At 36.9% G+C, this 19,946-nt stretch overlaps 1 protein-coding gene across 15 annotated transcripts in view; it reads right to left on the bottom strand.

Annotated features, from left to right (window-relative positions):
- The window catches only part of lmo7a (LIM domain 7a), a 40,927-nt gene that overhangs the window by 16,672 nt on the left and 4,309 nt on the right, over positions 1-19,946 (bottom strand). For 10 of the 15 annotated variants that reach the window (XM_043248121.1, XM_043248111.1, XM_043248109.1 and 7 more), the window contains exons 3-11: positions 18,120-18,189; positions 14,576-14,682; positions 6,637-6,667; positions 5,853-5,966; positions 5,079-5,274; positions 3,513-3,753; positions 2,800-3,075; positions 2,283-2,567; positions 1,244-1,399 (exon numbers count right to left, since the gene is read on the bottom strand). In XM_043248121.1, coding sequence (XP_043104056.1) covers positions 1,244-1,399; positions 2,283-2,567; positions 2,800-3,075; positions 3,513-3,753; positions 5,079-5,274; positions 5,853-5,966; positions 6,637-6,667; positions 14,576-14,682; positions 18,120-18,189 — 1,476 coding nt within the window. Of the gene's footprint in view, positions 1-1,243; positions 1,400-2,282; positions 2,568-2,799; positions 3,076-3,512; positions 3,754-5,078; positions 5,275-5,852; positions 5,967-6,636; positions 6,668-14,575; positions 14,683-15,795; positions 15,892-18,119; positions 18,190-19,946 lie in introns of those variants that run through there. The other 5 variants (XM_043248114.1, XM_043248118.1, XM_043248120.1 and 2 more) reach the window with 5 other exon arrangements.

Here is a 19,946-nt window from a genome sequence, read left to right as displayed (position 1 = left end):
TAAAAAGAAGAAAAGAGCAAAGAAAGGATTCAGAACATGCAAGGGGACAGTAGGAGAATGCAAGACTAAAAATCAATAAGCAAGGGTAGTGCATGCAGGAGGATGCAAGTAAACGTGATATATAAGTAACAGCAGCATTATGCAGACTCTCTTTGCCCCAGATTTTTGGAAAAGCAGCAGTGAGCAATATTTACTAAATACTAGTAAAGTATTTAGTGTAATTTACTAAGAATCTTGATGCAGGCCACACAACAGTTCATTGCAACCACAACATTTAAGGCTGGTTCACACAAAGCATGATAACTACAACAATAGCTATAAAGTTTTAATAATTGCACTAATTTCCTGAAAATAGCTAGGTCCACCCAGCAATTATAATGATAACAACGCAGAGGAACAATATTACTGGAATCCCATTTAAAGTGTTTGACCATTTTAAAGTGGCAGGCGACGTAAATACATTTCTAATAAACATAATAAATCTCATTATGTGTTGGTGTCGATGCTAATATACTTACTATACATAGTTATCGTTTTGGGGGGTAATGGGCCTTGAGGCTCCAAAAATGCACCAAATAGATATAAATGTGGTCAATACAATGGATTTGTAATATTTCACGTCTTCTGAAGTCATATTACAACTTTGCGTAAAGACAGTAATTTGTTACTATAATATTATCCAATAATCTTACCCTTCAAGTCAGCTGTGGCAAATCATTCAAGAGCTGTGGTAACCAGATCATCAGTGTGTTTGTAAAGGAATTGATCAGATTTATAAACTGAATCAGCTGTATTCACTGGAAATAATCAAAGAAAATTGACATTCATTGATCTGGTTCTCAAATTTAACTCACTGACTCCTTTTGAAGGAATAGCTTATTGGAGAGCCTTATTGGATAAATTTTGTCAGACAAATTATATGGCTTCGCATGTAATGAAGCCCTTTCTTTGCTATGAATATTGTTGGAAAAGTGCAGCATAAAGATAGATTTTTGGGTGAACTGTCCTTTTAACATATCTGAATTACATGAATACTATGCTAATAATATGAACCTTCTCACTTTATCCATTTGGATACAAACACACTTGTTTAGTGATATCACTTAAGTTCATGGTGATTTCGAATAAAAACACTACATGTTAGTAAGCACCAGTTCATACATTTATTAGAGCATGAGGAAAAGCTGATTGGGGGAAGTGAGTAGACGTCCAGTCCTAATGCATGTGTGGCTGTGATAAGGACCTGAGAGTGGAAGTGAGGCTGGACTGAGCGAGGCCTTCAGGTGCATGGGAGTGAGAGGGAGGGGGTTCAGACTGAGTGCGAGAGAAAGTAGGTACAGAGAGCCAGGGGTTGACGTCACCGTCTGATTCTTCAGAGGATGAACCTGACTTCTTGTGGCTGGAAAATGTGAGGTAAAAGAGCACAGAAAAAGACAGGGGAGAAAGGTTAGCAACCATCACCACAGAGAAGACAGAGAGGTAACAGAGATGCCTTAGTGATTAAGTAAATAAGCCAAAAAAACAAAGGAAACCAGAGGGTTTAGAGTGCAAGTATTTGGATATGTAAGCCACACTTAAATTATAAGAAGTTATGAGCAAAATTGATTTACTGCTCAAAATCAAGACAAAAACTATTACAAAATTTGTACAATTTATCTGTCGATTTTGTAGAAAATTTGGTATTAAATGTATATCTATGGAATCATATTTAAGTGTGACCTAAGTGGCTAAATATTGCACTTTGTTGGAGACAGTGTCTTTACAGTGTGTTAGAAATTAATATCTGAACATTAACAGACTGATTGAGAGGGCTGGGAACTGAGAACAGGTTCTTATTTAGATTTCATAAAAAAAAAAAAAAAAAAAACTGTGTAACTGCAATTTTTTCTTTATTTCATTTTTGAGATTTTGATGAACAGTTGCCAATTTTAATAATTATAAGGTGATGTGATTTATTTAGATTTTATTGTTCTGTTGAAATCTAAAACCATTATAAGTTATCAACAGCCACTTACTGGAATGGATGCAGTAAGAATAAAATATTTTCCATTTTTTCTTCATCAGAATTATTAAATATTGTCAACAGAAATTAAACAGAATTATGAACCAGAGAATCTAAATCTCTCCTAAGAAGCAGAATCATTAATGATTCCCTTCCTTTCTTTTCATCTGATATATCATGCATATCTTAAAAAAATTAAGTATTCCTGCAGTTTTCATATTTTTATTAATTTTATTTACAGTATGTTTTTTTTCCTTTTTTGTCTCAGTACTGGACAGACCTGAAACCTTGTATCTTCCTGTACCAAGGCCGGCGCTGAGAGCCTAGTTTGATCTTCATCACGTGTGTATCCTCCTCAGGTGTCCAGAACTTGGGCAGAAATTTATCAAAAGGCACTGTTACAGACGGCTGAGGCGTCATTCCTACTTTACGGGCATAAAGATCATCTTGAACAGGATCAGCAAAGCCAAACTCATCATCCTCTTCCTCAGAGTCATCATAAATGCAGACACCAGTCGATACAGGTCTCCTGTAAGTCTTCTGAAGAGACTCTGAAGGCTGACTGCTGCTCAAAAGACAGCCATTTTTGTTACATACTGCCAATGACCAATGCACATCAAACCATCCGCGATTAACAAGCACAGCAAACCAAATAAGAAGCAAGCACTGAAAACAAAATGTCTCAAATAGTCCACACTGTAGATTGAAAATCAAGCAAAATAAAGACTACAAAGAAAGCCACCAGTTAGCACTAATAAAATGGCAAACAGATGCATGTCAATAATGCCAGTTCTGACCTGAGATGGGACACATTACTGACAGCCACCTGTGACCTGGTAGTACACGGGACAGCGGCTGTCTCCAGGTGGCTCATGGGTAAGGCAAAGTTGGTCGGAGCGACAGGGGAGGGGCTGTGAAATCTACGGCTAGCGAGGTCATCTAGAACCACATCGGGATCCGGTCGGTCTGCATCTGAATCACTGCTCTCATACTGATAGGCCAAAGACGGGTGAGCAGCTGTCTGGGAACTCATCCCGGTGACAGATGAAGGGTTTGAACCTGCCTTCTCATGACTGGGACAGACCGCCAGCGATGGTCACAAAAGCATAATGCCAAGATATAGTGGGGAAAATAAACACCGGCAAAGACAAACCAACAAAGGAGGAATGCAATGATAATGAATCTAGAAAGAGTGAATGACCAAAAGTTCACTTTCAGATCTTTTGATTTTTTAGATTTCGGAGCACACTGTGAGACACTGTTAAAAAGATTAAAAAAAATAAAAAAAAAAATCTGAAAAATCAGAGAAGCTGGAGGCCAACCATTTGTTTTGCTATCATTTTATTGTAGTATAGGATAGATACTTGAGGCTTTTCTATCCTGTGGCCTCCAGACTAAGACCAAAATTACAAAAAACCATCATATAATTGGTCACCTTTTACCAGAGTAGCTAAATATATGCCATCCATTGAAAACTCCCTATGCTCTGTTTTGTGTAGATTTGCATTACCTTGTAAAAGTGCCATCTTCTTCTGTGTACATAGGGCTAGCCCAGCTTTTTCTGTTGTCATCATTTCGTTCTGCGCGTTTCTTGCGTAATGGTGCTGGAACGTAGCCTGACTGCTTGTCCTTTGTTGGCAGGAACTGATTGAACTGAGTGGTGGTCTTGGGTGCTACGACCGATGAACGGCGGTATTCTTTATTTTCTGACATCATGAAGCTCAGATCTGCTTCAGGGTCACTGCCACAGCCTTAAGAAACGACACAGACACACAGGAGTGTGAGCTACACGCACACACGATTGTTTTTCTGTCCTGGTGGGGACATTGACTTTTAGTGTTTTTATACTGAGCTAATTATGTTTTATAACCCATAACCCTCAACCTAACACTCACAATATATATTTAAATAACTTTTTTGAAATTCATTTAGAGTATTTATGAAGTTGTTTTTTCTGGGAACTGTTGGATAGTCCACACAATTTAGATGAATTTATGTTTTATTATACTTGTGGGAACAAACTTTGATCTAGAAAAAGTACACAGTGCATTTTTTTTTCTTTATCAGAATCTATATTACACAGAAATCACCAAATTTCATTATATTATTCTTAAAGCAAGAAAAAACTATTTGTCGATAGGATAAGAAAATAAGCTTACAGTAATTCACTTTATAATTATAAAACACTACCATTTAAAAGTTTGGGCTAAGTAAGATTTTACTTATTTATTTATTTAATTTTGAGATATCATTACTTTTTTTGCATTAAACTAATACATGCTGTCATAGTATTTATTTACAATTATTTTACTTTGTAATAATATCTCACAAAATGATAGTTTTTACAGTTTTTTTAATTAAATAAATGCAGCCCAACTAAGCATAAGAAACGTTTTTTTCATAAAATCTCTAACTTTTGTATAGAAGAATTTTTAAAAATGTCTTCCTTGTCCAAATATAGACAACAAGATAACTTTTTTTTTTTTTTTTTTTTGCAGCGCACTCATGCACATACTTCTATGTAGTAAACATGACAGTGGGAAGCAACTGACTCATTGACAGGTCAGTGGGGAAAAAGAAAAAAAAAATGTCTCACTGTAGTGAACATGTAGAAAGCCCAGAACACTAATTATACCAGCTGCTAATTACATCAGCACCTTCATCATGAGCTTCAACTGAGCCCTTGAGTCCATGATGGAGTAGAAAGGTGCTAACCATGTAGAAGAGTATGGGCGCACTATCCATCAAAACAGTATCTGCTGACTGTCACAGTCAGCAAAATATAGCTCATGTCAAAAGCCTTAAATGGTATTACCTATACACCACTAGAGGGCACCAAGCATTTGTTTTGATAGGCAAGAGTTAATCAATAAACTACACTGCAGCTCAAGTAAAGTTGTTATTTTCTTCTGTACCTCACAGCTTATTTCGTTTGCTCTGCTTGAGTGCTGTTTTTGTTCAAAAAGTCAAAAAACGAGAGGTCAAACTGCACTTTTTTATAAAACTACTCATCTCTGACTGCCTCAAAGTCAAGTTAAAACACATAAGAGAGACTTAAGAGACTGAAGAGTCTTACCTTCGCTGCTGCCTTTGAGTGTAGCGTCTGAGGATGTGCTGTAAGTTCTCGAGCCCAGTGAGTCAAGGCTGTCTAGAGAGTCTTCTCTCCTGTGTCCGGCTCGTATTGGAAAGAGCTCTTCTTTCTCTGAGTACCAGCTATCGCTACAAGAGCTGTTTCGCACACTGCCCCGCAGTGATGTGCAATCCTCTAGTGTCTGTCGAGCACAAGGGTGTGAGTGTGAGAGACCAACACACAGCGTGCACAAGGGAAAACACAAACAACAAACACAGCATACAGCCTTCATCAGAGCATAAACATGGTCTTGCTCATGAGAATCTTTCCTATTGCAAGTTATCCCATTGAAGCTGATGTACATAGGAGTGTTTAAACTGATATGGATATGTTCTGATATGGATGTGTGAATTTGCATGGCTATTTTTGAAATAGGCAAGTTTAAAATGTATTTAAATGGCAGGTTTAATGACAAAATGATTTTGATGGCACTATAATTAGGATGGTAAACTTCTATTCAAATTCAAATAAACGTGTTTAAATAAAAAAAAACTATTCTATAGCCTACGTGTAAGCAAGTATCCTATGCGATGTCTGTTCTTTAATGTTTAGTTAAACCATGAGACCAGCCTGCTGCATTCTTAGCAAGATATTTTAAATACCAGAATGGATATAAAACGAGATTTACATAGTCAGCTAGTCAAGAAGAATCCATGGTATTCAAAATCTACTATTTAACACCTAAAAGTAAATACTGCATAATTTCAATACATATTTTACCTTATATAGTGCTGAGCCGAGTAATCCCTCGAAAGCTTTTAGTTTTAGGTAAGGTCCATTATAAAAAGGATCAGCATGTGCCTTTCTGCCTAACCAGTATATGGTGATCAGAACCTAGGAAACAAATCAACAACTGTATGTAGAACATATTGCAGAAAAGATACAATTCAGTGATACTTTTTCCACTTAGCTGCTTAAAATATGATTCATTTCTCAAATTACTCTAACGTTAATTTTAATGCAGAAATAAAGATGTGCTGTGTTTAAATTTCATCTTTGCCAACACAGGACTAAATGACTTTTTAAAATGCATTCAAGCAGAAAACATCCATTTGATTCCACAAGATTACATTCTTTTTTGGTTCACATAAATGCAGCCTAGATGAGCAAAAGATACTTTTTTCAAAAAAATTAAATCCATCATACTGAGCCGAAAACTTTTAAATGGCAGTTTACATTATGACTTGGAATAACTTGAAATCTATCAACATATATAGTATGGCCAGCATATTTTGTTCAGACATTCCCACTTGTTCTTAAGAGCGGTGAAGGATGTCTTTATCTAAAAGCCTTCAAGAGGTGAAGTGTTACTATTATATACAGCGACTGAGGTACTTTAAGAGATAAACAAACAACCACAAACCACAATGGAAGCTGCAAAGTGAGCATTTTATTTGACACTGCAATAACTGAAGCCAGACTCCCAAAACTCAAAGAATATTTCAAATAAACAAATTAGAAAATACACATGAGCAACCCAGAATAACGCTGCATTAGCACTTACATTTTTGAGCCTCCTGCTGCTCTCCTGGTGCCTGTAGAGGAGAAGATGTGTTTGGTTAATCACTCACAGCCTGGGAAAAAGACAATAAAACACAGTGGGCATGTTTTGGGTCTCTGTGTGCCCTGGTGAATGAGCTAGAAGGTGAAAGCACAATCCCATCAGGCCAGCTCCCAGCAGCTCTATACAAAAGGATACGCACTGAAAACATGTTCACTCAAACAACAGCTAAATAACCCAACTAAAACTAGCTCCATTCTAAACTGACAGCATATAATTTTTATGTCAGAAATACTACAAGCACATAAACAATATAAAACAACGATAAGACACGGTATATGTAAGTATGTTCTACTTTTAAGTCACCTTCTTGTCCTTGACAGGTCATTTATGTGCACTGCCACACAAGGAGAAGACCAAATAGGATCACAATAAAAATACCAAATACCTCTATGTGAAACGTCAATGGAATTTTGAACCTAAGAACCCCGACATCCTGTTTCTGTGTGTGTAACTGAGGTATTTCCTTCTCTGATGTTTTGACCAAGGAAATTATATAATACTTCAGCCATTTGCTTTCAGAATTGGAGGTGCCGCGCTTAGCTAAACTTTGACTTTGTTTTCCCTGCAACTTTTAGTCTATGCCTTAGCGTGAAATAACATAAATATGAACATAGAATAACACCCATTTCCTTAGAAATATAGATAATACAATGCAATACTACTGGGAGGACCTGCACTGTAGGTACATAACATCCTGACACAACAGAGCACATTCTTACAGTACACTAACAATACACTTTCAAAGTTAATACAATACATTTTAGCTGTGACAGCCATGATGCAAGATTTATGACTACAGTGTTGAGCAGCTGAGAGGTTGGAGAGCGATTCTGATGCTAGTCAGCGACCTGTGTGTCTTTCAGGCTGGTGAACCTGTATGACATGTTCAACTTGCTGAATGAAGGCGTTCACTGCTCCTGATAGCAATTTATTGCTCCAATAAAAGACGTAAGAGGAAAAAAAAACGTATGCGCTTGACATCGGAACAAAGTCCACATTTACAAAGCTGCTGGAAAAAAAATGTCAAGAGCAATCTGCCTTAAACCCGTGTTACCTAATGATAATTTATGAGTCTGAAAAAGTCAAAAGACTTTTTGTTGGGGTGAGAAAAGATTGAACCTCAAGGGTGTATTTTGGTTTCATGTGATCAGCTGTTCACTCACATGAATATGAAATATTTATTTGTGAGAAATGAGATTAAAATTGATCTGAAAGCAACATCGGCAAAACAGCATTTCTGATCAAATATGATACTAAAAAAATTAACATTCTCTATTTACTTTTAAGCGCTCATGATTTTTTTTTGTTATTTTATTTGTTTTTTAAAAAATGTTGTACTGGACCTCTATTCATTGCAATTACAATGACAGAGCTTTTCAAATATTAAAAAGAATGCAAACAAAACATAAACCAATAAAAGGCATCCTAGGCATTCCTCTTTGAAAAAAGCTATAATACATGGCTTTGGCTTTGCAAGATATGCAAATAAAGCACATGGACCACTTTTCCTGAAACTATAACTATATTTTCTGATATATATATATATTCTGATATATTTTGGAGCTTGATTGGAGCTAATTCAATTTTACTGAAAAGAGTGGTCAGTATATTTATAAAAAAATGTCTTTTAAATATCGAGCTTTTGGGGTGAACTACCCCTTTATGTTGTTAACACTGGGTTATTTTAAAAAATAATAGTAGTGACAGTCGTGTTTAACAGCCCCTCATGCCACTCTTAGTTCTCCATCCTAAGAGAATTGTGGTAGGACCATTCCAATTGCAACAGCTCATTTTTCTACTCAAAACACTGTCAGACATAATCAGAGACAAATGCTATTTAATGGGGTCTCTATTCACACAACAGACTTTAAATGCTTTGAACTAATGCGTCTAAACAAGTACAAGACTGCATTAAATTGCTTGTAATCACCCGTCTGTTCTCAAGGCAAAAGAAAAAAAATGTTTGCACTAATGACTGTTTGTGAGAAAATAATGTTTGCACTGTTACATTCTCACAAAAGATAACATCAACCTGCTGCATTCTGTAAGATTTGCATGTAATCTACATTCCCAAATGTTGTTCTGGTTGTTTTAGGGCCTGAACATAGAGTCAGTGTAATAAACAAGTGCTGTACTAGCCCGTGGGAAAGTCACACTGACATTCAGGATGTGCCTCTTTCTAGAAACCAAACCATTTCTGTATGTGTGATTATTGTGAAATGTCAAAGGAGAACACAATAGACGTTTCTAAATGATACTATGCAGTTTCACTTTCAACAATGTCCAAACCACAGAGGCTCCTACAGATGTGAAAAAGCAGGATAGTCTACAATAGAGATAGAATACTGCCCACGCATAATCTAAAATACTTACACATGGACAAAGTCCAGCCCTCACTTACACAATATCCAAGACATATTTCTGGAATTTTCAAGTCATACATCCGTCTTCAATATCGAAATGATTCATGTCCATAAAAATGTGGTAAAGACCTGCCAGTCCCTTTTCGGGCAATGCAATAAAAGGATGCAGTGAAAATGGTTGGACAGGTTCATGACACATAGACACCCCTTATTTACAAAGCCTAATACTACAGGGTGTGCGTGCATAGCTGGGATATTAAGACATCACAGCCCAGTTCGGTAACATTCAGAGAGTAAAGAATGTTCCTGGTTTTATGGACAAATGCTAATAATGAGTTATGTCAGATTGCAATCTCTCTTTGTGCTTTTTTTACTTTTTATGAAGTCTTGACTCACAACCCGATGATACAACATAAACATATCAATGTTCACCGTGTCAGCTGTGACTGATTTAATGCCCCGATAGACTTGACACATCCTTATCCGAATCACCAGCTATGATCCACAAGTAAACATAGTAAAGGCATAATTTTCACGGTCCTGATGAGCGTGTCGAACAAATGCTGCTCTTGTTTGTCCATGTAGACAACTGAGTAATTCACACGTCCCAGTGTTCATGTCACAGACACCACTGATGCCATCCAGTGCCACTCTCTCCATTGAGAAAATAACCTATTCATTCTCCCACAACGCTTACAATGAAAATCCTATATTACAGTTTACAATACTGTGAATCCAGAGGGCTGCGCTGCTTAATATTTGGGAATTACTTTTTGAAGGTTTGTTTTGATTAATTGAAGTTGGAAAAAGAACAGCATTTTCAGTCTGGCTGAATAAAAGTATAAATATGCTGACCCTAAACCTCTGAATGGTAGTATTTAAATCTAATAAAAAGGAATAGAACGTTCAACATTTTCATTTTCCAGTATTTTTTCACTTAAGCATAGCTAAAAATAACCGGCAGTCCAACCACAAACAGAAGAGAAGTGGTATATCTGGGGAATCAGTTCGGCGCTGGAGCATGAGATGATTATATCGGAGGTTAATAAAAACAATATTGTTAATGCCACTGTATTACTGCTGTAAAACCTCAAAAACAGATACAGAATGACATGAAGCCAGAGCACTTGTGATCACATTTCTTTTATGATTCATTTGACTTTTTTTATTTAAAGCTATGTAGAGTATGACTCCTCTTGAAGTCAATAACTGATAATTGCCCATAATTATTAACACTCTCTGAAGTCAAGTAGTGAGGTTTTCTAAATATCTAAAAAGGCACAACTCTATAAACTGCTGGAATGCAGGAAGAGATACAATTCTTTATTAACTTTATGCAATCACTAGTAACACAGCAATACTTTCGATGAGACAATAATAAAACACAGAGGCAAAGTTCACCCAGTTACGGTGACAAGTATGAAACCTTTTGAAAAACCACTAGTCATAGTTAGTTGTCATCTACCAACAAATGTCTTGTCCGTTCCATGACAAATTTTTTAGTCCTGTGAGAATACCTATTTTCAATTAAGCTTCAGTATGTCCTACATTTACAGAGTACTAATAAAAACAAATCTGCAAAACAGGTGCAATGAAAATCTCTCTTATTTTGGACTTGAAAAGTATTTAACAGGATTCTGGAAAAAAGTTAATTTTTCAGTTCAGGAAAACAGAGGTTTAAATTATGAAATAAAACTGTGACCTGCACATAAAATGTATAAATTTCACTGAATTTAAACAAAATATCTTAAACTGAAATTAAAAAAGTTACAATAACAATCATAAAGAAAACAATAAAATTGCTACAATTAATATTATTTATAAAAAGCAAATTATTAAAAAAATAAAAATGTGTATAAAAAAAAAAAAAAAAACAGGAGAAATACATACGCAAAACTCATTGAAATTACAGTGGTAAAGGGATGTTGGTATTTACAAAAAAAAAAACTAATAATTACAAAACAATTTATTTTAGTTTTATGTAATTTTACATAAAACTAAATAGTAGTAGTAGCAAATATATAATTAAATAAGTTGTATTAGATCATATGTAAGTAAATATTAATCCTGTTTATTAGCAGAAATAAACAGGCCATGAAACAAGCAGCTGTCGTGCTGGAGGCTGCCTGAGGGACAGATGACCCAGAGTTGTTTCCCTCTCTGAGACACTTGCTTTTCATGGGCTGATGAGTAATGATGAACACAGGCCCTGCTTATCTCAAGCCTGTTGGCAATAAGCTGCAATATCTCCTCACGTTGCCTTCTGTGTGACTGCGAGCATTCTGCGTTCAACTCCACAAGGGCTGTAAACCTCAGATCAGTGTGAGAGATCAGAGAACTTTAATGTAGCGTACAAATTCTGCCCTCGCATTGCAGGAGGTTTACTGGCATCTGTATTAGCAGTTGGTGAAAGAGCAATGTAACAGGAAAGGGGCACAAGCAATGTAGTGCTTCAGACCACAAAAAATGCATGGCATTTGCTCGAACGATTTGGCACAAGTCAAGAAAAAAAAAAAATTTCAAATATCACTGTTGGACTGCAGAGCAGGTCGAGTCTAATTCTTGACCAGCTTACAGTTAGTAAATGCAAATTGCATGGCCTACAAAAACCCACACCAGAGAATACAAGCTAAAACGGTAGAGATAATGAAGTAAACACAAACATGTTCCTGAAGACGTAAAGTTACACCAGGAGATTGAAGGAGAAAACAAACTATAAAAAGTAACAGTCAGGAACCGTATCGCTGCTGCACTTCGTCTAGTGTCAAAAAGTGACCTTTCAATTCTAAAATTAGGACCCCTGGAACCCTTCCGACAAATGCCTGTCAGTGGACGCAGATAAACTCTCACACACCCACAAACACATACCCTCAGACATATACAAGTGGAGTAAGTGATTATAATTATAGCCTATAGGGATTGGATGAGTCCTGTTTAATCAGAGCCTCTGTACGGTTGGCATGGCAGTGAGGGTGTGGCATGGTAACCGTCATGCAGCGAGGTTTGCTTTGTTTAATCTGAGCGTCTGACGGCGCTGTCACTTCAGCTGAGGTAATAATGACACGACGGCCAGAAACTTCCAGCCCTCCCTCGCCATATTCAAAGCAGTCTTATCAATTTTGGGCTGGCTGACTTTACATATTTGAATCATTACTAATTTGGTTGTGACGTGACACAGCTTTGATAGGTCACAATGGTCCAAACGCATTAAAAATTTGTGCTTGACTAGTTCAAGCCAGAGCTGAACACACCTTAGTCAAATGAAGCAGCTCACAGAGGGATCAGCTATGAGAAAACAGAGGAAAAAGATCAAAATTGCAGACAATTCACGAAATAGTTCACCTAAAAATGATCTTTGTTGTGTTGTTTTTCATCCTTAAAACACGCAATTAGAATTTTTTACGAATATTGTTAGAACTCTTTTTTTTTTTTTTTTTTTTTTTTACTAATTACAGTGAACAACAAGGTGAATGTGATTTATGTGAACAAACCAAACGTTATTTACTGAAAAACTTGACACTCAACATTTTTTTTGGCAGATTCATGAGAATTCATAAGAGCTTACAGGAGTAGTAGTGTTTGCAAATTCATGAATGAATCTTTTTGGTGAAACTGATGAACCAGGTCATAAAAGCAGTCTCAATGATTCATTTACAAACTGAACTGATCCGGTTTTCAAGTTCAACTGTCTGACTCAATGATCTGGTCAACAATCCACTGATGGAGAGGATTATCAGTAAATGACCGATCTGTTAGTCACGACTATTCAGAAGTGCACAAGTCAAGCAAACTCTTTTATTATACTTTTATGGTCTTTTGCTTCCTTTTTGAAGCTTAGAAACCTTTCTTTTCATTCATTGTAGCTGCACTAAGTATAAAGCTCCATTCACACAAACAACGATAACCTTAAAGATAACTATAAATATTATGATATTAGAATCCACAACAGCAGATAATATCATCTGTAAGCGTACATTCGATTCAAATTCTCGAACTCATTATAGCAGGACTCATTCTGATTGGCTGTCAATGATTTTATCTTTCATGAGCTGTAGAAAAAAACATTCTGAAAGAGATTCCAGTTTTATAGTTTCTCTGTGCCTTTATCATTATAAATGTAGTACGGACTCCACATTCATAACATTGATATATAAAATATAATATTGCTGTTCTAATATTGAGAATGATTTTTAGAACTATATCTTTACTGTTATCTTTATGGTTATTGTGCTTGGTGTGAACAGAAAAAAATGAAAATATGAAACATGAACATGAAAAAAAATTAAATAGAAATTTTAAAAAGAAATGAGAACAGGAAATGTATGTAAAACTTTCCAATTACATTTTATCGTTTTACTTCTTATAAAACACAGTGGTGTAATTTGCATAATTAATATAAATAATTTAAAATATTCAAATGAATAATGAAAATAGAGCACAAGTCAAGCAGACTACTTTTTATTATACTTTTATGGTCCTTTACTTCCTTTTTTATATTCCATTTACTAACTGCAATCAGCACATTATTCAAAATATCTCCTTCTTTCTGAAATAAAAGACAAAGTCTTGTTTGGAATGAGTGTATATAAATAATGACGTAATTATAATATTTTCTGAACCTTTGTTTTAAACCTGAATCACAGATGAATCTAGTTCATTTGAGCGACTTGTAAAATATAGCCTAGTTCTTCTTAGTGGTTTTGTTTGCAAATATCAAAGTGCTACTGCGGTGATGAACATGTCAGAGCTGGACTGACAGATCTCAGAACGTAACCATACAAGACACACCTGTGAGAATATGAACAGGTTGATCAACATGCCATGTTTTTCCACCCTGGTCACAGGTATGGGCTGAGCCAAAACACTGAAACTACAACAATATAGCATGATTATAGCTCGCACATGACATAAACACCTGCGAGTGGCAAATTAACCCACAGCAAGCATGCAAAAAGTCCTTAATCTTTCTTCATCTCGGATTTATACACACACAAGCCAACTGTCAGCTTCTGATTCAGCGATAGTGAGTGTATATGCTTCAATAATGAGGGTGTTTCTGCTGTTTTAGGATCAGATTAATAGTTCCATTGCGACTCACCTCTGCTCTGCTTCATTTATTGGCTCTTCTCTAACTTTCATTTTTCACTTGACAAAAGGGCATGTCTAATTCATGACTTTCATTTATTATTCAACTCATTTTCACAAACAAAACAAGCCGGTAAATGCACGATAAATGCTTCAAAGCTATTATGTCAACAACCACAACACGTTCCATAAATGTATTTAAAATATCCATTTGCATAGAGTCTCATACAATGAATTTAAATAACTGGCTTGGTTATACAAGCCTGTTTTACAAAAGTATGTGGATATGAGAACAGAAGACGATAAGATCTGCCAAAATCACCATCCAGTGGTTGGACGTATTCTGTTGCAGCTAAACCACTGCTATTTTCACATTGGCGAAGGGTCAAGCATATTACCGAACACTGTAAGTTGAGAAAAGCAAAACTTACTTGACAGTCACACGTGTGGATAGGTCTTGAAGGTCTCCTGGGTGGAAAAGCTGGGCCTCTTTTAGTCCAAGCTTCGCACAGGCTTTTAAGAAAAGGCTGATGTTGTCCTGTCGACAGAGAATATGAGTCCACCTTGTGAGTTAGACAGAAGTCATATGGAAACTCTTTGGCACACGCAGTCCAGAAATCATTGCATCCAAAGTTCAGTCCAGTGAGCTGAAGCAGTGGGAGGAGACGAAAGAGAGCAGGTGGCAAATAAAATTGACACCACGAGAGCAAAGAATGAAGGCAGGAACGTCACTGATTGACCTGTGACAGTACCTGTGAGAACAGGAGTTTGGCCTCGGGGAGGTGCAAAAACATGACAGAGAGTGTCAACGCCACAAGTCCCCTCCCCCGCACATGCACGGCAGTCACACAAACACACACTCTCCCTTTTCATTCGCTCTAGACTAACCCAGACACATACCTACATGTGCACAAACATACAAACTCCAGCATACTCTCCCTTTTCACACCCAGAAACCGCCACTCAAATCTCTCAGCAGAATATTTGAGGAATCTTCAGGGCGGTGGATTATTTTGGAGACCGGGTTGCCATGAAACACAGGTGACTGAAACGACAAACTATTTCCCCCGGGCGAGTGTTAAAATCGCTTGGTGGGTGGGTAGGGAAATGCTTAAATATAAAGGAAACTTGAGATTGCGTGTGTGCATTCACATACACATCCTGTATGTTAATGAATGCAGACTACCACAGCACCGACGTTGTGTTGTGACATCGTTTCAATTAGATTCGATCGACCATCTGGATGAAATGTTCAGAGCATGCAGCCCACCCTTTCCTGCTTTCCCGCTTGCTCTAAAATAATCACAGGGTGCTTTGGCCTATATTTAAACAGCAAACATGCTTATTAGCAGATGGCAATGAGGAGCTACACTTCTGAATCACCTCCCTGCTTTAACTGTTAAATCCAGAGTCAAAGGTCTTACCATGACCCTACGTGAGGGTCAAAGTATCCGTTTAAGTAAGCTTCATCTGTGGTTAAAGGTGACAAATGCTTGTCTGAAATGCAGTTCACAGAAAATGGATGTCAATGAGATGTCTCTTAGTCCTTAGTCAAACTCCCAACAGCTTGATCGTTGTCCTTAACCTTTAACCTAGACTTATGCAAAATATCTGAGATATGAAAAAATTCTAGTGTTAGTCACCTGTTTACCTGAATGTTAAATGTCTTGGAGCAGATGGCCAGGAACAAACAGACCTTAACATGGAATTTAAAATGACCTACAAAGGACATGTAAATCGAATCATTAATAATTTTGCACAGATAGCTTCAGGACAATGACATAATAATAATAACAACAACAATATCACATTGCCACAGCAAAATACTTCAAAAGTATAAAATGTAGGTGTTGTTATTAGGTTTCACACAACAAAACATTTACAGGTTCAATCCCAGCTATATGTGACACTGGATCTATGACTTTTGTGTCCTTGAAAAAGGGGCCTAACCAAAATTGCTACAATTAACATACTTTACATTGGTTTGAGGTAAAAGTTCACTTATGTAAAGTATTATTAAGTATAAATAAATAGACTCTACTCATCCATGTCAATGTTTTAGTGAAAAGGATTTTGGCAAAGAAAAAAAAAAGAGAACGATTATTGACTACTGTGTGTAAATAAATGAGTTATAATTCAAATAATTCAAATAAATGAGCAAAGAAATAGGATCTGAAGATTGCAAAGCTTTGCGTCAAACTAACATAGTAAAAATCCCTTTAATTCCCTTAAGCAAGCTTTAACATTCATTAGTTAGCATATCGGAATTCATCTCAAGGACCAAATCATGCAGACATGATGCAGAAGGAATCTTTAGCTTTACAGTCAGTGCCCATAATCCTGTCAGAAATTCTCATTTAGTGATTACAGTCCTCTGACAAAACTATCAAGCTGCCTGTCAAACACTGTTCTGTGACTGATTATGATTTATGAAATTGGACATACACTCATATTGTATCCAATAACATGTTTCACAGGCAACACTAGTGATGTTTGTATTCTAAGATTTTAAAATACATTTGTGTGAGAAAGTGTGTCAGCGTAGATTAAGTTCTCACATGAAACGTTATTTTCAGTAAACTGTTATGGTGACCAGGGAATAATGTGCCAGTTCATTAAAAATTAAACACTTTCACATTATACGTTTAATACAAGTAAATAATAAACGCTTAAATGCCCACTTTTAAGAGCTAACAAGCCTGGTGGCCTGTGGAAAATTCTATTCAAATAATCAGTTCTGCCAATTCTCCTTTCACAGTGGTGAGACTCGTAGCAAATATATCCATCCAGCTCAATTATGGGGGGTTTATGAAGGGCTACGCTCTAAGAAGTCATCTCTCTGCTAAACCTCAGGCCAAAACCCTGCCAGACGGACTTTTCTAATGTGGCCGACCAGAGTGCCACACAAGTGTAGGATTCCTCTCTTCAAATTGTTAAAAGGAGGATCAGCTATCCAGGGAAACACAAGGGTAAACCACGGCTCCGGGTTTGATGGAACTATGGGAAAGTGATCCAGAGATCAGCCGAAGCCAAACCCAGAGTAGAGTTTAGCGATCCAAAGCCAGAATCACTACACTGTCCACAAAACCAGAGATTTCCGCTCTTGCACTAATGAGCCTTGATTTAACAAAATATAAATCCTCTGTATTAGAATCAAACTGTGTCGAACAAAAGCAAAGCGGCCAGGAGGAACAATAAAGGAGCTGCTAAGATTTCAGAGCCTTGAATTCTGTGGAAAAATATCTTTCATCAGTCATAAACATAGCTGGATAAGAGCATTGTGTTCTTTTGTATCTTACGGTTTGCTGGGAGGTCAGAAAGAGCTCTCTTACGGACAAACTTTACAGGCTCAGCAGTATTTAGCTAAACTAAAATATACTCCAAACTATGTGTTTTTCTTTGCATGCCTTTGCTTAGCCCTTGCCATGTAAGCCCTCAATTGTGAGTTTAGGCTGTGCTTGGTAGGTTTTGGGGTTGGAAGCGTTTTATGGAAATACCACTGTGATGCTGTTGGACATGAAGATGCTTATCTAAGCTTACCTGGGTCAAGAGTTTTAAAGGGCAATGGGAAATAAATGAGCATGTTTTGCATAGATTAGGCCAAAACAGCTTCAATAAAAACAGCTTATTTCATGCTCATATCCAACTTGTCTATTCTCTAGAATTAATAATTTATCAAAACCATTTGCTATTTTTGGGGGGGGATTTTCCCATGAGAGTTGGATGATGTACTCTTTTCTACATGCATATGGATTGCTATTGATGGAAAAAAACACAATGCTTACTGTTTGAAGGGAAAATTATTCCTATTAAATACCAGGAATAAATAAAATAAATTATCAACCCTGAGCAATTCACATCCATGTACATGAATTCTGTAAATAATTACAATTTCTTTGAAAGAGTTAAGGTTCTTAACCAAGGTGAATTACTACAGCAAATAATAATAATAATAATGATTTAAAAAAAACGTACCAAGCCAGCAATAGGTGTGGATAATCTGTTTAGCCTCTTGACGACGCCAGGCCTGATCTTGTTGATCAGACTAGAAAGAGAAAAACAGAGCAAAAGTCAACATAAACAATTATATCACGTGTCGGTTGCCAGTTTATGGCTTCCTTTAATTCTGACCATCTGGCTTCAGTTAACAAAGCCATCTAATGCCCTGAAGAAAATACAAACAACTCTCTGTGGAAACAGACATCAGTCAATAGCCTCTGAGTAGGCTAAGATTTGTGTGCAAAAACTGGTTCGGAGAAATACACATTAAACATTGAAAATAAAAGGTGTGTGGCTGATAGCTAACAATAAGTGCTGAGCATGCAATATAATATTGGTGAAACTTGAATTCTGACTGTATAGGTTATGTGTAATAAAGGGAGACAATGTGATTAGCATTTTAATGAATTGTCTCATACAGTGTATCTTCTCTTATTTAGTCATGCAAAATCTTTTTTTTCTTAATCACAGAAGAAAGTAAGTCATATAGGTTTGGAATGAGGGCGAGTAAAAAATTACTTTTTTATTTGGCCTCTTTATGAAATAACAGAGCTGCAGTTTTTGTAGACACTACGCAGGCCTGTAGTGCTATCTTCCCTGTTCGTGATCTTTAAAACAGTAAAAATGTGTATCCTACACAATCACTGAAAAACCTGCTCACACATCCATGAACTCTGTAAGTTCGAGTCAAGACTTTTCTATGTCCAGCCCAGTGGTGGGTCTTTGTTTGGATGTGAGATCCAGAGTGACAGTATCCTCAGGTAATGTGTGCCTTTGTCCACTCATGTGGAAACAGCAAAGCTAATAGCTTAATACAGACTGAAAGTACAGCGCGAGAGTGCAGGAGCAGGACGGTGAGATTCTGCACTGGACTGTGGTAATTAGTCTGCTGAGTCACTCGACTGACACCAGCATGTCAGACCGGCCCACGCACTGCCCCAGAACCATCCAGTCAGGTTCAGAAATGTGCTGAAATCACTGAGCTTGCAGCATGTCACACCCAGTCCACCGACCTAACGCTCTCTCTACATAAACAGCACAACAGAGCTGCTGTAGAAGAGGCCTGAGTGCCGCTCTCCCCGTGTGCCTGCACTCTGCCCTTGCTCAGGTTTCTGAACACTGCTAGAGTAGCTGGCACTATGCATCACCTCTTCACAGCTGTCCTTTTAAATGTTCTGCCATCCGTGTTGTTTTCCTCTGCTGGACTTACTAATGCTTCATGGGATGGAACAGAGTGTGACTGTGGCAGCTGGGTACAAATGATGTGTTTTAAAAATAGCTGCATGGCATAATGCACGTTAAATGACAGACAGTTTAGTTGCAAATTGCAAATGAAAAAGTTCAGGTTAGCTTGCATCTCATTGCAGCCAGCCGATAAAAGGCTGTCAGCGAGCATAATAGAAGTAGAAGTAGAAGTAGTTCGGCCGGATAGGCTGTCCAAAATACAGTAAGCTCGATGGAAAAATGTGCCTGTATAGATACGTTTTTGCAGATAATAAAAAAAGAAATAAAAATTATTTTTCACACAAATAACAATTACATTGGACAGATTATCAATTATCAAGACTTATTTTCATTCAGCTTGTACAACGCTATATTATGACCTCAAAAACAGTGCAAATTTACTTTGACATTTACATCTCCATATGTTTAGGTCTAATGACATAGTACACTTGTTCAGCAGCGCCCCTGGTACAGCACTGCATTTGAGATGTGGAGTAAAAGTTCCGAAGATTTCATACTTGTCACTTGTCTTTTTTTTTTTTTAAGTTGACAGATTTCACCTGAGTTGGGTAGTTTAAA

Source organism: Puntigrus tetrazona, chromosome 9 (assembly GCF_018831695.1).
Source record: "Puntigrus tetrazona isolate hp1 chromosome 9, ASM1883169v1, whole genome shotgun sequence".
Classification (NCBI taxonomy): Eukaryota; Metazoa; Chordata; class Actinopteri; order Cypriniformes; family Cyprinidae; genus Puntigrus; species Puntigrus tetrazona.
This window is presented reverse-complemented; position numbering and strand designations above follow the sequence as displayed.